The sequence below is a fragment of the Panthera uncia genome, chromosome B4 (genome assembly GCF_023721935.1).
Source record: "Panthera uncia isolate 11264 chromosome B4, Puncia_PCG_1.0, whole genome shotgun sequence".
Lineage (NCBI taxonomy): Eukaryota > Metazoa > Chordata > Mammalia > Carnivora > Felidae > Panthera > Panthera uncia.
In genome coordinates, this window is record NC_064809.1 from 45430186 (window position 1) to 45452916 (window position 22731).

General features: G+C 46.3%; 1 protein-coding gene across 3 annotated transcripts; it reads right to left on the minus strand.

The window, feature by feature from the left end:
* Nucleotides 1-283: 283 nt before the first annotated feature.
* Nucleotides 284-16025, minus strand: GSG1 (germ cell associated 1). 3 transcript variants are annotated; one of them, XM_049625091.1, is made up of 6 exons: nt 15802-16025; nt 5898-6219; nt 4312-4482; nt 3444-3623; nt 2664-2775; nt 284-699 (listed from the first exon to the last, which is right to left on the minus strand). In XM_049625091.1, exons 1-6 carry the CDS (start codon nt 15847-15849, stop codon nt 357-359), a joined length of 1176 nt encoding a protein of 391 aa, XP_049481048.1. In that variant the 5' UTR covers nt 15850-16025; the 3' UTR covers nt 284-356. The 3 variants fall into 3 exon arrangements, with proteins under 3 accessions (XP_049481048.1, XP_049481050.1, XP_049481049.1); XM_049625093.1 differs by having other exon boundaries at nt 3444-3596; nt 4435-4482; nt 15802-16024; XM_049625092.1 differs by having other exon boundaries at nt 3444-3596; nt 15802-16024.
* Nucleotides 16026-22731: the final 6706 nt, after the last annotated feature.

A 22731-nucleotide genomic window follows, 5' to 3' on the forward strand; every position in this document is an offset into this window, starting at 1 on the left:
AGTTGCCCACCTCCATTCCTCCAAATCCCAGATAGATGACCAAACTGATAAACTCCTAAAGGACAGGGACTGTGCTGCTTAGCCCAGAACCTGGCACATAACAAGCAATCAGTAAAGGAGAGGAGGTGATTCTGAACATGGGAGATAGGGGGACAGTGAAATGAGACAGGAGACGGAGTGGGAAAGGAAAAGGGAGCGATGGCACCTGGGCACACACCCCTTTGGTCTTGTACTTTAAGATACTCTTGTTCTTACCCATCAAAACCATGCTTAAGACACAGACTTTGGCTTATGTACATGTTGATAACGAACATGTAAGGTTGGGTTCAGCCTGCCCTCTAAACCCCCCACTACTCCTAACACTGTTCTTCCTCTACGACTGACCCCGCCGCCTCTTCCTTAAGAGCCTGGCTGGGTCCTTGTTGTAATCCCTTGTTGCGGAGCTCTGAGTAGAAGTCAACTCCTTCAGAGACAGAGCGGATGGGCTGATTGGGATACTGGTGGTAGCTGGTCAAAGGACCCCCTGTGTGGGCTGCACATGGCTGCTGGAGGAAACATTGGTGGTGATGTGGCAGGCAAGTCGGGTTTCCTTTGAAGCTCTTACTGTGCTTACACTTGAACTCCAGCACCAGCTTGGTGTATGTGTTGAAGGTGGTGACAGCCGATGCCATGCAGCAGGTGAAGGAAACCCAGGCCGTGCTAGGGATGAACAAAAAAATTGGGCAGTAAGAACCTGACCTCCTTACAGGTTTCAGGGAAAATACCATGATTCCTTCCTACCAGCAAACTAGGCCGATGCCCCTCAGGGTTTAGGGACCTGCGTGTGCTCCCTCCACTACGTTGTAGGTCAAGAACCATGGGCACGAGGCCTTAATTTGGTCTGTCTTAGTAGGATACGTTCTGAACGTTTTGTAGTCCAAGGGAATGACTCTTGTAGTCAGTAGTGTTAAGAGTCAGACTAGGAGTTTAACAGATTCGTTTTCACTGGATTGATCCGTTGTCAGTGCTGAGCTCCTTTATTCCCAGTGTGCCTGTTTTATATACATATGTAAACACACATGGCACGCACACACACACACACACACACACACACACACAGTTTTCTGGACTACTGCTTCCCAAGCTGCAGATACCCTTGTAATCTCCCGAGATTCCACAAACCTGTAGCTCAGCCGTGTACAGTGGATGCAGCCCAACGCACCCCCTCAGCACCCCCCACACCCTGCCAAAGATTTTCCTTTGTTCAGATCAGATGCTGAGAGTGATCATTCCTCTGCCTTCTTCGTTTTGAGGTTAGCATTCTTAGGGTTCACAAATTGAGCCTCTCAGAGTCGTTCAGGAAATACTCACTACAAATCTGGAGGTATTATAGGTTGTAATAGTGGAATTTGCCTATTATGAAAACAGTGTGGTTCTTGGCTTAAGGGAGTTTATAATGGATGGAAGAGAAGCCGGAGATTTAAGAGAAGCTGGATGGATTTGACAAGGAAGAAAAAAAAAAAAAACCCACCAGGGAACTGTATCAAACACATTCCTAAAAACTTGGAAAGTCAACCCCTAAATCTCCCCATGATTCTGGGAAGCCCAGGAAACAGGAAGTTGTGTGAGGTTAGCGAGGAATTTCAGGAGGTCAAGTGATGGTTAAAGCCAGGCCACACACTGGCACAGTGTGTTCCTATCTGCTGCCTCTGACAGACTCAGTGGGCTCAGGTTGGCAATGCTTCTGATGGGAGTTTTGTAGTCTGAGCCCCGCAGATGTTGATGCCAAGAATGGCTTAAAGATAGACACAAGGTGCAAAACCATGTGTCTGGAAAATAAGTTCTGGTGGCTGGTGGATTAGGCCAAAGACGCCTGAATCAAATGGCCTGTTTCCTATCATGAGAAAAGGGGATAGGATCTCCTAACAGACATGGATGGGCTTCCATATCGCCTCCTTGAGCCCAGCACCCTGTCTTTTCAGCACGATGAAAGTACTTCACACTTAATCCCAGACAGTAGGGCAACTCCAAGCTGGCACCTGGGCAGCCGAGACAGCATGTTCCTCAAGGGAGAAGGCGAGGAACTCTTAAAGGGGATGTTTACTTGGTGTTTATTTTGTCACGGTGGCTGCTTCTCCTCAAGAGAAATCGAAAACAACTGGCCCCTTCATTCTTTAAGGGTTAGGGAATGACCAGCAGGGGAGGTTTTATTTCTCACACAGTTTGGTGGGATAAGAATGGAAGGAGGAGGAAGTTACTCTTCATTACAGGAGAAGAGTCAGCCATTCACAGGCCATGGGATTCCAACCAAATCTCAAGGCTATTTCTTCGTTGCTCTGTCCTCCAATACCTTGAGCCACAAAATACATAAAACATGGAGCATCGCTTCCGTAAGTCACATAAAACCAGTCTCGTTTCCCAAAGCAACATGTGTATTAGGTGAAGAAGCAACTGCTACCACCGTATCATCGGAAAAACAGAATCCCTTCCGTAGCTCCCCAGGAGGTGGGGAAAGAATAGATGTGACCTCATGGGCCAGCCCGCTGGTCCACAGACCCCTGATGAGGGATGAAGGATGAAGAGAAGATAGGATGACACGGAGCAAGCACCTGCTTAAGGGCAGAACATCTAATGCAGGTTGGCCGAGGAGGGGGTAAAAGGCTCAGGAGACGGTAAGCACTTACTAGAAGGCCCAGCCATAATTCCAAGCATGTGGCCTCCAGTCTTCTGGACCCACGTTGACCGTTGCCTGGAAGACTTGTGAATACATCATATGGGCCACCATCCCCAGAAGGCCTACAGAGGGAACAGGAAGGCAGCGCCTTTAGAGAGACACTGGCATTGCCGTCTACAGGGAATAGGAGTTTGGAGCAACCGCCTTGTTTTGCATCAGGTGCAGCCTAGGTTGAGAAGCTCCATTACCTAGCGGCCACCACATTCCCAGGGAGACTCATCTGCAATGGGGGCCTCTCCTTGAATGCATAGCTTTCCAATAGGCTGCCCCAGGCTTTAGGTGTAGGGTTATGGGAAAAGTTTCTGCGTCAATGCTGCATTTGGGGCTTTTACTTCTTCCTACCCAGGCCCTGTACGTGAGCTTTATTCCTGATCTGTCTTATATCTGCAGATATAAGATGTAAGATAGATATCAGCATCTCTTTCTCTTACTTGATCCAAAAGAGTCTTGAAAAGCTGTGTGTGTATATGTACAACTGAAAAGCAAACCAAACCATATTTCACATACTGGGAAAGCTCGCAAGTAAAAAGAACCTAGAGATAAATCATTTTGCAGAGTACATAATGCTCTAATACAAAATTTCATTTCAACTTAAACATGCCTGCAACGCCCATTCTTTATACCGCCTGTGGGCACCCCGTTCCTGCCCTCCCTGCAGACACACACACCCTCCGGGGGTGCCTCAAAGGTGGCCAGGACACCCACCCCCTCCAGCCCGGGAGGCACGCACCTGACAGGACGGAGGAGATTGCCGCAAAGGCGCTCAGCTTGAGCCCGCAGCCCGGGTTCCCAGTGAACAGCAGGTCCATCAGTAGCAGGAGGAAGCTGACGAATTCAAGTCCAATGGAGGAGAACTGGGCTCCCATTGATAACCATAGGATCTCTGTCAGAAACCAGAAGAAGAAGAGCCCTCACCCAGGCAGTTAAATAACTGAACGTGGTACAAATGATGACTATCAGAAGGGAAAAGCCTTGCGGAGTCAGAGAAGGGGAGAATGAGACAGAGCCGGAACCTGCTTGGGAGCTTCCTCCAATTTGGGTCCTTTGCTGTCAGCCCCTCGGCTCTCTCTGCTCACTACCTGATATATAATCAAGTAAACTTGATTGGCTGGAAACACCATTAGGGAGATTCCAGAAGAAACCATCTAATGGTCATAAAATCTTCCAGGGGCATGACTGCTATGGGTCATTTTTGTCTCTCTTTTCTCCTTATTGAATTTGGAACGATCAATTTTGTTTCTTTCTCCCTCCCTCCCCTTTTTCATTCCATTCCACTAAAAATATATATATAGAAAAAAATATATTTATATGTGTATATGGGAGGGAAAAACCCTCTAAGCTTTTCAACATGGTTACTAGGCAATAAGAGGAAGTTAGAGAGGTTGGTTGGAAGCGGTTTTCTATTTGTGAACTTTATTTGTTCCTGCTGTTCCTGTTCTGCATTCCTGAATATGAATGAGCGTCAACTCTGGAAGCAATGCGTGTCAGCCTGTGGGGCTCAGAAGAAGAGAAAAGGAGATGACAGTACAATGCAGAGCACAGTTGGGCCAGAGAGGCCCGAGTCAACGGCAACTAAATTTGTTATCAAACCCACATACTTGCCACAAGCCCCGGGGGAGGGTGGGGGAGGAAAGCCTTCTCCATCAACCGCTTCCCTCCAAATCGGAGAGTGGGGTGACATGGGCCTTGCAACGTGGCAAACTCCAGTAGTCCTTTCTCACCTCTCTCGGTTGGTGGCGTGAGTTCAATGAAACTTCGGCACCTCTCCCCTGAAACACAGACGAGGCCTGACGTCAGGGAGGGATGAAAACTTTGCCCCCAGTCTCCCACCTGGTGCAGCTCCACCAGTTCAGACCAGTGCCTGCCCGCATACAGTAGGCAGGCAATGGCATAGGCTAGAATTCCTCAGGATTAATTCCCCCCCCCCCCCCCGCGCCCCGCCCCGCCCCGATTCCAGACAGTGAAGACAAGAACATCGCTGAGAGGGCTTCCGTGGGGAAACGTCCCCATTTCTCGTGCCAGGAAGGGTTCACAATCCTAGTGTCAACCTTTTGCTGCCGCTGTACCACTGGTCTGAATGGCTCTCGATTGTTTCCGGGACTGGGGTTGGAGCAGTGCTAAGCGGGACGTTCATACTAAATCTAAATATACACGCATTTATATTTCTCTTCCATCTCCTTTTTCCCTTAGCCCAAATTGGGAGAAATAGCATGTGGTTAATTGTACACAATTCTGGGCTTTAGAGAAACTTCACTAGCAGGTGACCTCTGAATGCTTTGCGCAGGGGGGAGGGGGGTGTCCTTAGGCCAACTGCTCCTGACCGAGACCCACAAGTGAAGGAATGCACAATGACAGGGCACCGCTCTGCCAGTATGCGCTGAGTGGCAGGAGACCTGGGAGGGTCGAGGGCACCCTTACAGGGTCTAGTTACTCTTTTTGGGCTTCAGTTCCCTGACCTGGTAACTTATAATGTGAATACTTAGAAGGAAAAAACCCTTTTGGGGGCGGGGAGGAAGGGGCTGTACAGGTAACCTACTCTGATCCTTTCATCTCACCTGTGAGAAAATCAAGGTCTGTAGAGAGGAAGCTGCTCATATAAGGTCACAGCTAGGCAGAGCCAGGGCTTTTTCTAGAAGAATCATCTCTCCTCCCTTGGGTCTCCAAACGGCAATCCTAACTCACTAGAGTGGGAATTCTCATGATGTTACAAGTCTAAATGAAACCCTTTAAGGGTAATGCTATTTTAAACCAGAGGGTCTACGAGACAGTCAGGAGGGGAAAATCCAGATGGCCTTTGACCCTATTAAAAGGGAGTCCTGGGGCTCCTGGGTGGCTCAGCTGGTTACGTGTCAGACTCTTGGTCTCTGCTCAGGTCATGATCTCACAGTTCGTGGGTTTGGGGCTCTGTGCTGGCGGCGGGGAGCCTGCTTGGAATTCTCTCTCTCCGCCCCTCTTTCTCCCTTCTCTCTCTGCCCCTCCCCTCCCTAGCTCACGTGGGCTCGCTCTCTCTCTGTCTCTCAAAAATAAATAAAACTTCAAAGAAAGAAAAAGGGAGTCCGAGGAGAAGGGACACAACACAGAAGTGGGAGATGCCGAGTCCGGGGGTGGGGCCCAGCCGGGGATGGCGAGTGCCACTGCCCTCTGGTTCTTTGGCTGCGTAAGGTCCCCTGGGTGAGGAGCCCACCTGGTTCTTCCACGCTTTCCTCACAGGATAGCCACATGCCACTCCAGAAGGTATGGAAGGAGAAGCGGTCATCCCCAGCCTCCCAGCTGTATTGCACCACCTCCTGGGATGATGTGTTGTTGGTGCTGCTCCCATCCAAGGGCACCGGCACGTCAAAGCATTTGGCTGCCAGACCTTTTCCGCACACGGGCTTGGGCACCTTCTGTGTGCCCACAAACCAGTAGTTGCTGAGCAGGGATACTGTGGAGAGGCTGAGTGATAGCATGTTGAGGATGGCAGATAGGAATGCCCGTTGGCCATAGAAGCCCTGCGAGAGTTCCACCTGTAACAGACCAACAGGAGCGGAGAAGCTGATTGCAGAGCCCCCTCGGAGATCTGGACAGGGTGCCCGATCCTGAGGCTCCCTGGGCTCAAGCCACGCCCCTCCCCTGTGCCAGGCACAGCCCGCCCCGGGGGCTCTCTCCAAGGAGCCGTGTGGAGGCTCAGCTTTAGCAGTGGCCCGGAGTAGACACCGTGGCGATGCTGTTTGTTTAAGCTGGACCTTATTACACGAACATGTTTACTGAGGATGATCTGAATAAGGATCAGATAATAACCTCAGTCAGAATGCGATTAAGCCACTGAGCTAGTCTATCTCAAGCTGAGTAAAAGAATTGTGGTCACTCTAATGCTCTTGCTGAGAATTGTTTTGATCTTGTCTTCACTGGAACGTAGTAGTCCTGATGGGCTGAGGTATTTGTTATTGTAACAGCAGAAGTTTTTGCTGCCCTCTTCTCTGCCTGACAGATTCCTCTGAGAGGAGAGGAAAGGGGGATATATTGTCTTGATAAACATTAAAGTGGCTCACCCCAGTCAGGGGGCGGGGAGCAAGGATTAGGGCCTTCAGGATTAAAGAAGGCAGCGGACCAACTGGGACGCGGGGTTGTTGAGACCCCGGGAGAGGAGATGGGGCTATAGGTTCTGAGAGATGGTGATCTGGGTCCGGCTTTCACACACTGCCACAGAGATGACAGAATCTCAAATGGGAGGTATCCGGGTGGTGCCCGTGGAGACTGAACACCAAGTGTCATGGTCATGGAGCCACAGGGAGGATGCCCTTGGCCACTGGGGAGGAACTGGAGGGGCATCTCCACTGCTTGAGGCAGCAGTGGTGCCTGCCTCACAGCGGGGACAGTGTGTGGCCGCAGAAAGATCTGTGGCCCGTGTGGCTCTGGCCGGAGCCCCTAACCTCCTCCTCATTTTTAGCCTAAGAGGAGAGCCAGCTGAAAAATGACTAATAGTAGATATTTCAACCCTGATGAGTGGTGGCTCGGAGCCAGACTGAACTTTAGAAAATAAAGAAATCTGACCGGTCTTGCACTTTTGTGTTATGGAGCTGTTTATACTGTTACATTAATACATACGGAACAGAAAAGAAGCCCATATTTAGTTGCTGACAGACGCTTCTTAAGTAAACCATCTTGAGCTTTCCGGGGGATCTCTCATATCAGAATTAATCAGACCTAAATCTTCTTAGCTTAAGAAACGTAAATAAAACCATAGCTAAATGGGACAGGCTCATAAATCTGCCTCATCATCTCCAGCTTAACATTTTCTACATTTAACAGAGAACTTTATCTTAGAAATATAACAGTTTGTTCTTCAGAATTTCCAGGGACTAAAACAGTGCATACTACAGATAAAGGACAGATTATTTATGGCAATAAGAAATATATAAGGTTCATATGCATATAAAAATCAATACATAAAATACATGATAAAACGACTTCTGGAAAGCAATCTGCTAATATGATTTTTTTAAAAAAGCACTCAACAAATTAAATCCCCCAAGAATTGTCAGTCTGTGCAAGACTCTGGGTGACCTTGGTAAAGACTGAAAACCACAGCATCAGGAATGAAGAAAGATCTTATATTACCAGGTATGGAAGTCACATATTGCCCCTGTCCCCCCAAAAGAATGCTTTCATCTTGTTTTTAGTTCTGAAATCTATTGGTATACTCTTTCTAATTATTTTCATATCCATTGCTTGAACAGGCAATGGACTTCCAGATGAAACATCTTCATTAATCATTCTGTATACAGACTGAGCTAATGATTTAGGCAATTCTATATTTTCAGCAACTTTATGGCTTGGAGATTTGACTACTATCACATCAGATTTTTTTCTTTACCCTCAATCCATTTCCAGTTACACGTATTTGTAAGTTATTCTGCAGACTGTTGCCAGATAAGGATAATGAACCCCACACCATGGTATGACCACTTTGCAGCACCAAGGTGATAACCAATTTAAGGAAGCAGTGAGTTGAGAGACAAAGGGTGAACTACAGCTTGGAGTAAAGCTCAAAGAGGCTGCTTCTAGAAGGAGTGTCCTACCAAGGACGGACGCAAGGAGACTCATTCAAGAATTATTTTGATTATTGAATGGGAATTCATTCAAGAGCCTTTTCGAGAATCATCTTCAACACTTACAGTACTGCGCCCTTCATCCTGTATTTTATTTCTCCTCTAAACATGGCCTTTTCTCTCCAGGATTCAGGTACCTCTTGCATTGGAAGGCCAAGTCTAATTTTGCAATGGTCTCTTTAAGGTCATCATGAAGGGGTAGCAGCCATAAGAAAATTTTATCTTTGCATATGCTGACAAGTCCCGCGCCAAGGTGACTCTCTACTCTTGAGAAAAGGGGCAGAGAGTGGCTTCCCTTGACACTCTGGCTCAGACCAATTGGAAGTGCATAGGTGCCAAAACGTCACTAATTCTTCCATCGACGGAGGTTAACAGAAAAACTCAGAATTAACATAGACAACACATTGATGAGACAGACACACCTCTAAATCAGGTGCAAAATAACCATGGAATGTACGTTCTGAGCAATAAGAGCGGGAAACTGGGTTACCTTGGCCATGGTCAGCGACTTGCTGCTTGTCTGAAGGACCACGGATGCCATCTGTGCCCCAAGTCCCTTTGGTTTAATGTTGACAGAATGAAACTGCCTTCCCACCCTCCCACTTCCCGGCCCCTCCCTCCTCCTCTACCTCCTATTTTTTTGGAGTGTCTCTTGATTAAACCGCTGCCTTGCAGGGAACGTGGGCATTTAATAATTGACAATGCAATCATGGCCCAGCTGTTCTGGAAGATTACATGGGAGAGATTGCCAATAGGGATCCAGGATTAAGCACAAAGAAGCAAGGACCTGCATTCTCAGAGGGACGGGTCTTTAAAAAGTAAGTGAAGATTCAGTTTCCATCTGACTGCCGTTCCCTCGGTAGCTGGTGGGACTGGGCTTGATTTTATGGCAGTCACAGAAAATATTACAGGGCATAGGAAGAAGAATGTTTATTTTTTTAAAAAGTGTTTCTAAGACTTTAAAAAAGTAACTTGACAAATCAGTAAGGGGTGGATTGCATAGCTTCTTGCGGCCAGCCACCTGAGAACCAGGAATTCTTTCCGTCCTCAAAAATTGTACCAATTAATTGGGATAGCAAGGATGGAGCTCGTTCTGCAGCTGCTTTTGATTCTCCAAATCCCCGATGCCACACATTTTTTTTGTCCTGGGTGCCTTTGCAGGCGCTCTTTTTTCTACCTGGAATGTCCTCAGTCCCTTTTTATCTGGCGATCTGCCTCTTTTTATTTTTTATTTTTTTTATTTTTAATTTTTTTATTAAAAAAATTTTTTGTTTAACGTTTATTTATTTTTGGGACAGAGAGAGACAGAGCATGAATGGGGGAGGGGCAGAGAGAGAGGGAGACACAGAATCGGAAGCAGGCTCCAGGCTCTGAGCCATCAGCCCAGAGCCTGACGCGGGGCTCGAACTCACGGACCGCGAGATCGTGACCTGAGCTGAAGTTGGACGCTTAACCGACGGAGCCACCCAGGCGCCCCGATCTGCCTCTTATCAAGAGTAGTGTTAAGGCCACTCATTCTTGGAAAATGTTTCTTTTCTCTCAAAGAACAAGCCCCTCCTCTCTGTCCTTCCATACTGCACCCCTCTCGTAATGCTTTCTGTGGTTCATGTTAGTTGGCTTGATCGTCCTGTCCTCAAAAGGCCACTCTTTAATTGGAGAGCAGAGGTTCTCAATTCTGCCTGAGCATCAGAACAACCTCTGAGCATCAGAAAACTGAAAGATACTCAGGTTCCTGGGCCCCATCCTGAGATTCCACAGTAAGGCTGAGTGAGGTCCAGGAATGTGCAATTGTAGAAAACTCTTCGTATATACCCAGGGATGGACTTCTGGTTTCTGGTTCCGCAGGTAAAGAGCTTGGAAGTTGCCACTTCAGCCTTACAACGAGGAAAAGGCCGAACAGACTGGAAAATATACAGCCAGGGAATGAATGTACCATGAAGTAATACCTGTTTGATTCCTTTTTGGGCTTAGGTTTAATGAAACCCTTCGTGTTCTACCCCGGCCCTCCCCCACCTCTTCCAGATTTGCCACCAACCAAGCCATGGTTTTCCCGTTGTGTATTTGTACAGTTAGTCTGGGGACTCAAAGGCCTGCTCCCCTCTGACAGAATTAATCCAGATTGTAGCCAGATGGGTGTCTCTGGATCTTGCTTCCTACTCTTCTAGGACTGATGTAACAGCACATTTGACACGCATGTGCTTATGCCCAGGCGTTGATTCTCCGTTTCACCCAAAGGACCCTTAATTCATTGTGGCAGAGCTCTCTCTCTGGGAGAAGGGAGGAGGAATTTTGTGGTCACTTTTCACGTTTCAACTGGCTACAGCTTTTGTCCTGACGCTGGGTGGCACTGTCTCCTCATATTTTTCCTCTTCCGTCCTGAACTCCAGTCAGGGGGGTGCAGGTGGTTGTCCCTCCCTGCGGGGGGGATGGCTCTTTTTTCTTCCTTTGGCCTCCTCCCCACTCACTAATCTATACAATGCCATGTGTCAGCCTTTTGGAATTCAGGGCTCGGAACGAACTCTGGGAGTATCCAGCCGCTCCCTCGAGGACATCTCGCAGGATTATTTCCTGTAGCACACTTTTTTTGTGTGTGTGTGTGTGGCCAGTTCCAGTTCCAGTGACTCAATAGATCCTCAAATACTTCCCATGGGACATACAACTCCACGGTGTCAGAAAATAGAGTTCGCCAATGTTTCCTGATGAGTTTTGTGCACATTTTTCTTTATTGAGTCGTATCCTCATTCTCTTTTCCACCCCAGAACAGTGAACAATTCTTTTCCCTGCTCTGTGCTTACACCCTTCAAATACTTGCAGACACTTCTCATACCCCGCTTGAGTCACTGTTTGGCACAGTCTGATGTCTTTGGTTTTTATTGCCTCTGCTCAGAAACCGCACCCCCTCTGCCCTCATAGCATTAAATGTGCCTTCTCCAAGGGAAAGGGGATGGGAGCGGCACAGGCTGGAGGTTATGTGAGGAGGCCTAGAGGTAGACTGAGTGAAGCCAGGGACACTTTGGCTTTGGGGTCTTCTGCTAACTCAGCCCCTTTCCCAGACCGTTACATACTCCTCATTTTGTATGATTCTTCTTAAAGAGAGCCTCCAAAGTTACATTATTTTAGGCCTCCCCAAAGCCTGAATCCACCCCTTCGAAGCCTGGCTCTTTGCATGGCTGGGCTGGCTGGCTACTAGCTGTGATCCATCCAGGGAGGACACCCTCCCTCCCCGAGGACCCTATGCCACAATGTCTAATTTCCCCTTTTTGATGAACCATGAGTTTCTCTGTCTGGCATCCCACTCACTTCCTTTCATTATAATTTAGGCATGTTAATATTTTTTTCTTCTCTTTCCTCTCTTAGAACAGAAAAAGTCATTGCTAGTCAATGCACCATGACTATAATTAGGTTGGGCTCAGAAGCTCATGACTCAGGACAGACACAAAGATTCCACATCCCAAAACAGTATTTAACTTTGGTATGTTGGACTGTTACCATGTCAGGACGATTCCCCATGGGGATGTATAGGTGACTCAGCATTTATGACATCACCAAACCAAGGGTTGGGACTAACCTATACTTGCTAAGGTCCTCAGTCCCTGTTCCCTGCACTGTACGAAACCATATTTATTAAGTACACACAAAGGGAAACAATGGTTTGGGGACCCCCACACAAACTCTGTAAACAGGAATCCAGTTTATTGTTTTGTGAATACAGTGTCCATTAGACATGATTAAAACAATGGGTAAGAATGCTGACCCAGAGAAAATTGCATAGCATACCACTTCCCTAAGGCAAAGCCTCGTGGCAAATCCCTTCTTGTCTGTCCCCCCGCCCCATTATCAATAGTGGCCTCTTCTCCCAGGGTAGGTTCATTTGCCCTCCCTAGTAGTAGTATCTCTGTCCTTTGCCCAGGAGTCAGAGTATCTGACCCATGACCCATTAACTAATCCCTTTCTGTTACTCAGCAGACAAAAAGCTGGAGCGGAATGCGAAATGTTTCTCCTGTCGCTGGCTCCGATCTACATGCCCCTGTTCTTTGTTCCTGCATGTTCTACCGTGTGCCTCTCAGGCAGCTCATAACATGCTCACTTGACTTTAAGTCGCTAGATACAGGAGCAGCTGTGTTTTATTCATTGTTGATCCTCAGCGCCCAGCACTTTCTAACATCCGGGAATCAGTGAATGAGGTTTGTAATGGAAACCAGGCTCAGAATACAATGAGGAAGCCTATGGGTGAAGAGCACATGTGAATAAAGAAAAGTGTCCCAAACAGTCTTTTATTGTTAAGGGACGCGCAAATCTTCCTGATTCCCATACAGGAGAACAGTGAGAAGGTAGAAGGTCCACAGGTCCACAGACACACCCTGTGCCTTTCTACACAGATGCACCCATAGTTTCACTGAACAGATCCTCTGCCAATACATTTCCTCCCACCTGTGGAAACATTCCTGCTTTTTGATGAGCAAAGCCCAGAAAACAGCAGTGATCTCACGAACGAGTATTATCTTTGGTTCACAGCAGGGTACAAACAGATTGCTTAAAAGCCAGTGACGGATTGGAAATGCCATGTCCTTTCCCAAGCTCTGTGATTCCCTAGTGATTGGAACGCATTCGGATGACATATCTTGAGCCATCTGAGATTTCACAGCTCCACAGCTCACAGAATCACTGATAAAACGAGGAATGTCTTCACGCAGGACATTTTGATAGGCCTCCCAGCCCAGAAGGGAAGGGTCATGTCACCAAAATGCCCATGCCGAATGTCCAAAATATTAACATAGGACCCTTAGCTGTGGGATTTCTCAGCCTCAGGTTAACCTCACCCGCAAGTGTTTAGGGTCCGCATGGCCCCAGAACAGGGGCGTGTAGAATAAATACGACTCCTTTCTAACATGGGTCCCCAGTTGAGTTCTGGGAACGCTTCTACTTATGCCCAGTGGGAAGGACTGAAGAATAGCATTTGGGGGCCTCTCCTCTGTCGCCTTTCCCTTTCCGTTGTTGGTGGAATTGTTAGAGGGCTTTTGCTAATGCAGTCATTTCCAGGAGAGGAAGCGGCCTTTCTTCCATGCCCTAAGCAGCTGGAGTGAATCAGAGCGGCAGCCACATCTGCACATCCTGTGGGGCAATCGCTCACGCGCGGGTGACCGAGCCCTCGGGGCCTGCCGGGGCTGGGGGCTCTTGGGGACCGCGGGGCGGGAAGGGGCGCCGAAGGGGAGCGGTCTCCCCAGGGATGCTCAGGGCCCGGAGCTGGGCCGCCCCATTTGCACTCCGCGCGCGCCCCCCTCGTCCCTACTTTTCTGCTCTCCCTCCCCCCTGCAGTCGCGGTGTCCGAGCCCCGCCGAGTCCCCGCCGACCGCCTTCGCCCCCCTCCCTCCATGAGTAACACCTCCGCCCCCGGTTTACTATGGCTCCCCGGTCGCCTAGCAGCGGGCGCGCGTTGCCATGGCGACGCGCCCCGAGCGTGTTTTGAATTGTTTGGCGAGGCCCCGCCCTAGCGGCTGAGCGCTGGGGACGCGAGCGGGTGGGGCCGGGGACTGGGGCCGGGGACTGGGGCCGGTCTTCCTCTCCAGGCTCCTGCGTCCGCTGACAGCCGCGGCCCGGGGCCTCCCGAGACCAGGAGCCGGCGAGAGCTGGCGGGAGGGAGGCCGGGCCGCCGCCACGTGGTGCCCAGGGCTGGCCTGCTGGCCGGCGGCGGCTCCTGCGCCGCCCGGGTCATCCGATCATCTCGTCACTCCCCGGCCTGTAGGCCTGAGGGTCAGGAGGTTCGGGGTGCAGGGGAGCCCAAAGTCCGGCGTTTCCCAGCCCCCGCCCTTCCCCTAAAGGCTCAGGCCCCTGGCCGCTGTTCTAAAGCAAGACTGTGTCTTTGCCTCCTTTCGTGGGCCCAAGAGGGGAAACTGGGACACCGAGAAGCCTCAGTAGTTCTGGGTTCTCGTTACTACTCCGCCCACCGCTGGACTAACGATTTCGGCCAAGTTACACAACCTACCTGAGTGATTCAGAAGTAAATTAGGAGAGAGTTGTTCTTCACCGTCCCGCCGTGAAGACCAAGAGGCCTCGTGAAAGTGTGGAGGAAGGGGAAGGGAATCTACGGTGTTCCGGACACCTTGCTAGGCTCCTCACAAACATCTCCTTGAACCCTCACAATAGGCCTGAAGGACAGGTGGTTTCCAGAGGGAGCATTTGACTTGCTCCAGGCGGCAATGCTAGTAAATGGTGGAGTCAATATTCAAAGTCTCTTGTTTCAACCCCAGGCTGCCCCTCCGTAAAGGGGAGGCGCACACACTTAAACAAGACAGGGATCGCAGGACAGATTATGGAAACGTACACAGAATGATGCGACGCATTGTGTTTTATACTTCAGATATACAAACTTCCATACCCCCTCTGTCTCTCCTAAATCAATAATCAATAAAATTTACCATGTCTGGCTTTTTCTATCGCGTTCTTGCCCATTTCTGTGGGTTCTCCTATTTATGACCTATTCACTTTGGGTTTCTATCCTTTCTTTTGTGATCCCTAATATCCAGCCAATTAACAGCACACCACATTGCTCTGTGTGCGTGAGTGTGCGTGCGGGTTTTATTTCTCTGGCGAATTGTAAGCTTCATTTTTCTCTCCTGAGAAAGGCAAGAGGTATGAGAATGAACATTTGCTTTTTTAGTAACCCTTTGAGCAGAAAGATGGCAGTTCCCAACTATCTCAGATGGGAGGCAAGTCATTTCCAGATGTGAGTTCTCCTAAACAAGCCAAGACATCTTTTGCCGACAGTGAGGGTCTTTCTGGAGCTGCAAGGATCCCTGCAGATACTCCCAGGTTCCCTGAGACCAGAAAGAGCCCAACTAAGGTTGTGCTGTCCTTAATTCCAGTAGATTCCAGATCAGAGCTCACTACCAGCAGGACCATGGGGATGCCTCACCTTTTTCTGGCAGAGAACTTAAAATCTGCTCTTTCTTCGTTAGAGTGATACACAGCTCTGTGGTTACCACTACCGCTGAGCCTTTTACCAGGAACCAGATTTGGGCAGCGGGAATCATACAGATGGGAGGGAAGAAAGGAGAACTAGAGGGCTCTAAGTTGTCCTGGGAGCAGCAAGGAAAAGCAAGATGAAGAGGCAAAGGAGGAAGGAAGGGAAGTATAATGGAAGAAGATGAAAAAAACCCCAAGGCCGAGGTATGGACATCACCAGGTTTATCAATAAAAATGGGGCTTGAGTAACAAATTTTGATCCGGTTTTGTATAATCCCATAATGTGTTCTCAAGCTCCTTACCATGAGCATGTGAAACAAGGCAGTGAATTTTTATAAGCTGTATTAGAAATCCACCATAAGGGGTATGATGCAGGGGAGAGTCATGAGATTTCAAAAATTTTGTTGTGATGACGTGTTGTTATACTGAACTGTTGAATTTCTATACGGTATACCTGAAACTACCATTTCACTGTGTGTCAACGAACTGGATTTAAATAAAACCGAAAAAAAAAAAAAAAGTCTTGGTACCTACCTTCTGGGTGAGACAAACATTTTGAGTCAGTTGGGAGGGTTTGCTCATTCACTTTTGAAGCTCTGAGGCAAGGGTGTTTCCGTTTCTCTTCGGCTCTGCCTTAATCGGTTGCACGGAATGAGTTTCTGGTGTGAAGACGAATCAGGTCCCCTCTTGCCAGCAGAGGGGTGAGGTGGTGTGAGATGGGCTGCCGGAGATGGAAAGGATATCCTGCGGCCCAGGGCGGGTGGGGCTGGCTGACACAAGAGGTTTTCTCTGTGACATCACAGTGGGAGGTAGGGATATCTCGGCTGCCCACCCCCCCGCCTACTCTCGCCACCCCCAGAAGGATGGGGGGGCCACTCTGGGGTACCTGCCAGAGACCTGGATATCTTCTGAGTCATCCAAACCTGGACTGCTGTTCCTGGGCAGAAGAACACGCTCCCTGCTGGGGATCCTTGTAAACCAGCAGATTCTGAAGGCCTGGGATGGTTTCCACACGTTGCTGACCGCACTGAGGCGGGAGGTTCTAGACCAGTGCCGTCAAAGAGAAATATAATATGAGCCATACATGTAATTTACAATTTTCTAGGAGCCACATTTAAAAAAGTAAAATGGACACACATGTTGCGATGCGACAATGGTATCTTATGCGGTGGTATCACCAGAATAAAATGTAGTCCGCCTCAGAGCAATAAAGTTGGGTTCAATGGAAAAATAGCTGACACTGATGAAAATGAAATGAGCTCCAGCGGTGCCTGGGTGGCTCGGTCAGTTAAGCGTCTGACCCTTGATTTTGGCTCAGGTCATGATCTCATGGTTTGTGGGTTCGAGCCCAGCATCAAGCTCTGCGCTGACAATTCAGAACCTGCTTGGTTTTCTGTCTGGCTCTCTCTCTGACCCTCCCCTGCTTGTTCTCTGTCTCTCTCTCAAAATAAATAAAAATAAACTTAAAAAAAAACCTTATTAAAAAAAAGAGAGATTCAATTCCTTGGTTGCATTAGTCACCTAAGGGCTCGGTAACCACGTGACCAGTAGCTACTGTTTTGGATAACACAGCTCTAGACCATTCCCAGAAAAGGCAAGAATGTGCAGAAATTATCATTCCAGTATCTGGAAATCTAGTTGATGTTCACTAATACAATTTTAATAATACATAACGAGGATCTGGGAGCTATTGACACTGAGACGTAACTCTGAGGTTTAAAGAGCAAGGTGGTGTCTTTCCCATTATTCCAGCTAAGAGTCTGGATGGGGGCTTTCTGTCCTGTGAGACAGGTCACCCTCAGTCCACCCCTGAGCTTTGCCTGCGTGCCCCTCACTGGCATTCCCTCCTCTTCTTTGCTACCCCACCTAAATCCTACACAACCTTCAGGACGCGTGATTCCAGTCTCTATTCAGCCCAGAGCCTTCTCTTGTGATTCTAGTAGTCTCCTCTCTCCCTTTCCTCTGAACTTGTATTGCATGTATGATCCGATTGTACAATGGGGAGCTTCGTATTAACTAAGATGCCTAAGTAAATGCCTAAGGGAGGACACCAGATTGAAATGACCTATTGACAACTTGAACAAAAGGAATTACCATGCCTTGTTCTTGGCATGTTTCAACTTGATCAAGATGTCAGTTCTCTCTAAGTTAATTTACAAATTTAATGTAACCCTAATACAAATACCGGTGAGCATTTTTAAAGAGCAAGACAAGTTGATATTAAAGTTCATTTAGGAAAACAGACGCACAACACTAGCTAGGAAATACTGGAAGGAAAGAGCTCTGAGGGAGACCAACCCTAACAGATACTAAAGCAGGCTGCAAGGCCTCTATAATGAAAACAATGTGGTGCTGGTACGCAACTAGCAAACAGATCAATGGAATAGAAGAGGAAGTCCAGAAATACACACAGCTCCATATAGACACCCAGTATATGATAAAGGTGATATCCATAATTACTGGGGCAAAGATGATCTTTTTAACAAATGACATTGGGACACAGTTGGCTAGCTATTTAGAAAAATGTAAATTGTATCCATTTTTATGCCATATACAAGAATAAACTCTAAACGGACAAGAGATCTGAATGTAAAAAAAATGAAATTATACAAGTACCAGAAGAACGTGTGGGCAAATTACTTCATAATCTGGGTGAAAAAGAAGTTTTCAGACTATGGCTAAAAATCCAGATACTAGATAAGAAAAGATTGATAAGTTTGACTACATTAAAAAACAAATAAACAACAAAAACCTTCTCCATGGCAAAAATCACCATAAACAAAGTAAAAAACAGATCATAAACTGGGAGAAAATATGAGTAATACATATGACAGATAAAAGGCTACTCTCCCTAACATATAAAGATTTTTCAGACATGAAGGGAGAAAAGAGATCAAAATTCCCTTAGAAAAAACAGGCAAAATTAAGAAACAGGCAATTCAAGAAAAGAGACATATAAGTGGCCCTAAATATATGAAAAGATGTTCACCTTCATTTATAGTCAGAGTAGTGCATATTGGAAAAAAAACAATGGAATCTCATTTCTCATCTGGCAGACTGGCAAAATTAAAAACCTTGACAATATAACTCTATTGATAAGGCTGTGGGGGGAAATAGGCACTATCATTCATTGCTAGTAGAAATCCAAAATGGTACCAGCCCCTTGGAGGAGAACTGGCAACATTGAACAAAACTACACATGTGTTTATCCCTTAACCACAGAAATCCCACTTCTAGGAATTTACCCTGAAGATGCACCTCCAACAATATGGAAATATATATGCACAAAGTTATTCATTGCAGTGCTCTTTGCAGTCATGAAATATTGGAAACTACCTGAATCTCCCAAAATAGATTAGTTGAATTAACTATGGATACATGCAAACAAGAAGTACTGTGCAGCTATATAAAAATAAAAAAACACCAAAATGAGGGAGATTTCCATGAACTGATATAGTATGATTTCTAGGAAATATTAACTGGAAAACTGGAAAGTGCAAAAGAGGATATAGAACATGCTGTCTTTTGTGGGAGAAAGAAGGGCAAATAAAACATAAATATTTGCTTATTGTTACCAAAGAAACAGGAAGATAAACCAAAAAACAATGAAGTTGATTACTTGGTGGGGGGCAGGGATGGAAGTGATTCAGGAGGGAGTGACACCTCACGGAGAACAATGTTTTTTGTGTCGTTTTGACTTTTGGAAGCATGTTAATGTTCTACGTATTCAAAAATAAAATTAAAACAAGATGGGAAGGGAAAGAAAAACCTACAACTGAACACAAACGGGAAACAAACTGAAGGCAATTGTATTTCATATAAACACTACAACCACCCTGAAGGGGAAAAAGGAACAGAGCAAATCCAAGTAACTCGTGACTATTTACCTTCTGTCTTGGGTGAAGTTCAGTTGAGGAGAATGGCAGCCACCTCTTGAACTCCTTTTAGTAAATATCCTTAATCTTGTGGTAGATGTGTCAAGCAATTTTGAAACATTTCAGAGGTATTGTGGCACTGGGCAAATGGAAACATGGTTAATGCAGTTGGCAGCTAGAATTTCCATATGGGAAAGTGACATCAAACTATGGAATGGGGGAAGGCAAGAAGGAACCTTATTGGGTGGACTGGAATTAGAGGCATCAGTGTGAAAAAAAAATATATATATATATTTTTATATTTGTATATATATTATATATATACATATATACATATGTATTATATATACACATATGTATTATTTATATATATACATATATATTTATATGCATACATATGCATACATATATACATATGTATGCATATAAATATATATGGACACCTAAATATGTATACCTGTACATATGTGTGTGCATGTGTGTATATGTATAATATGCACCTATGTATTATGTTTGTATGTATATGCATAAATATATGTATATTTTTTCTAGCTTTGTCTACTGAAAGGGCCTAGAAGTAAAGGCTCCCCGGTAGCAATGAGCACTAGCATTCAAATCTTGGCCTGTAAAACCAAGAGTTCCTCAAAGAAATGGCCAATCCCAGAGATGGGACAAAGTTGTTACTAGATGAACTTTGAACATTATGTGAGAGGGAGACTGGGCACACACAGAAGAGGACAAGGCAATGTGGCCGTGGAGGCAGAGGCCAGAGTGATGTGGCCACAAGCCAAGGAATATGGCGGTGGCCAGGAATTGGAAGAGGCAAAGAAGGATGCACTCCCGAGCCCCCAGAGGGAGTGCAACCCTACCGACACCTTGCTTTTGGCTTGGTGGAATAACTTTCAGACTTTTGGCCTCTAGAAGTCGGCGACAGCACATTTCTGGCGTTTTAAGCCACCAAATTTGTGGTAGTTTGTTACAGCAGTTTTAGGAAACTAATACAGTGGTAGAAATGGAAATCACTTCAGTCTCCATCCTCACTCCCAGCTCATACACAGACTTGCAGGAAGGCATGTCTTCTCTGTGCCTTACTGCTTTTAATTTATAACAGAAAATGGAATACGTAGGGATTCTGTGAGTAAAGGAGCAAAGGTCCCCAAAATACAAGCTCTTCATGTAAGCCTCTTCTCCCTCCCATATATGAAAGGTAGGTGGTTCTCAACCTTGCCTTCTTCCCCTGATCCATTCAGACATCACAGGCACAACGTGATCCAAATTGACTATACAAATAATTCTAGCTCTTGTCTTTTCCTTTCTTAAACCATTGTTTGGCCGAGAAAGGATCCTACAGAGTTTTTTAAAGAAAAAAGCCAATTGCCTATACTGATTAGTCATACTCTCCTTAATTAAATTCAATATACTCAAACTCCTCATGAGTAGTAATAATATAATGATATTACATTGTTAATAACATAATACGGTATAATGTGATGTAATACAATATTGGGTATTTATTGACTACTTGCAACATATTCTGCTATGGGATTTTTTTTGTTCATTGTCTCATTTAGTCCCCGTGATGCAGTCAGGTGGACTCATTAATATTATTTTATCCATGAGCAACCCGAGGATATGACTGTATAGATCACGACCCTTGAATTTCTGGTAAGTTACAGCAGGACTGTAGCTCTCAGAGGGTTTCTGTGGAAGCGAAAGTATCGCAGCCTGAACGCACATTTTACCCAACTTACTAGGATGACTAACAAACATGGCGGAAGTTCAGAGAAGGTGACTCTCCATGGAGGCAAACTGAGAGCAGACAGGGCTTGCAGGGAGGGATTCCGGGGGAGTTTGGAGTCTGACTCATTGGCGATTCCAACGTAACTGCTAGTTTCGAGTGGTAAGCGCTGAAACGAGTCTGCTCAAGGTTCCAACCATCTCTGGCACCGTGTGGCTTTGAGAGAGCCCAGGACATGAGTTTTCTCAAATGTAGGTCATTTCCAGCTTGGCTTTGAAGAGTCCAAACCACCTGCATTCTCTACTGGGTAAAGGGTAGAATTTTTAACATTTGGATGCGATGCTACTCATGTAGCAAATAACAATTTAAAAAACATATGGATTGCATTCTTGCTTATGATAGGTCTCAAGGCTGATTATAATATTCTGGCTTTCCCTCTTCATGTATGTAGTGGCTGATACCGTGGAAAGACGATGGGATAGACTGTTAAGTGGAATGGGTTGTAGGATTAGTGCCAAAACTCTTAGGTAAGTTGTTGATACTCTGGATAAATCCATTTCTTCATCTTTAAAATGGGGTTAATAAAACCTTTCCTACTTACTTCATAAAGGTGTCATAAAGCTAAAATGGAAGACTCTAAGCTTAGGAGCTTTGGATTTAGACAGACCTTGGTTCAAATCTACTTTTTCCTTATCAGCTGCATGAGTTTGAGTCGGTTTATTCAAAACTCTCTAGTCCTCAGTTTCTGTATCTGAAGAGTGAAGCTAAAAACAGCTACTTCATAGGGTCTTAGAAGAAATTAAATGAGATAGCAAATACAAAGCATTTAACAGTGCCAGACACAGAGTAAACATCTACTTAATGGAGGCTGTTATTATTAATAGTCCTAATTGACACAAAAGGCATTTAAAAGGTAAAGGGAAGTGTGCAGCGTATTAGCTATCGTAGTAGTAAATGCAAGGCTGTGAAATCTAAGCACGCCTTTGAAAGTATGCACGTGCATTTTTATTTACTAAGGACAGCGAGCAAGGCAAATATGCTTGGTCAAGCAATTAGCCTTGGACGTAGAAGTGTGACCCGACCCCAAGGACGCTCTCCCGCTGGAGACATCGTCCACCTATGTGTAGATTTCGGGTACTCCCAGTCATCCTGGCATTTTGTGAAGCATTTTATGCCATGCGTAACTTGATATGCATCTTCTCCTACTTCCTCTTAAGACTGTAAATTCCTTGAGAATAAAGACAGCATTTTCTCTATGGCCATAAAGCCCTGCAGGGCTTGGTGAGGACTGCGTGGGTGTTCCGTACATTAGGTACTAATTGGTGTCGGAGTGCGGCAGGGATCGTTATTAACTTTTCCACCCAGTGTGATTCTGGGGAGTTGTGTGTAGTGTGTGGGAGGAGTGAGCAGGGAGACGCTACTGATTGGCCAGGTATTTAGAGCCTCTTGTGCAGGAAAGCGCACACACTTCTCTTCCTTTGGGGCTCACAGCCACAGTGGCATAAATACAAGTAAATTCCAAAGCAAAGCAAAGAGGAGTGGGTAGGCTCCTTCTTTCTTTTTTGAAGTATTGCCTTTCGTTAATTGGGACCAAAGTCTGTGTAAGCTCGGACACTCCCTAGCGTGGGAGCTTGATTAGGTCATTGGGTCACTGTGAGCTTCAGTTTTCTTATTCTTAAAATAGGGGTGACAGGATCAGTTTTATCTACTTCACGGGGTTGTTATAGCATCTGATGAGATAGCATACATCAAAGCTAGGCACACAGTAAAGCCTGACACACAGGCTTTTGCACACACAGCTACTATTATGATGTCACTCACCTAGGGGCATGGGGCTTTATTGGTGGCTTC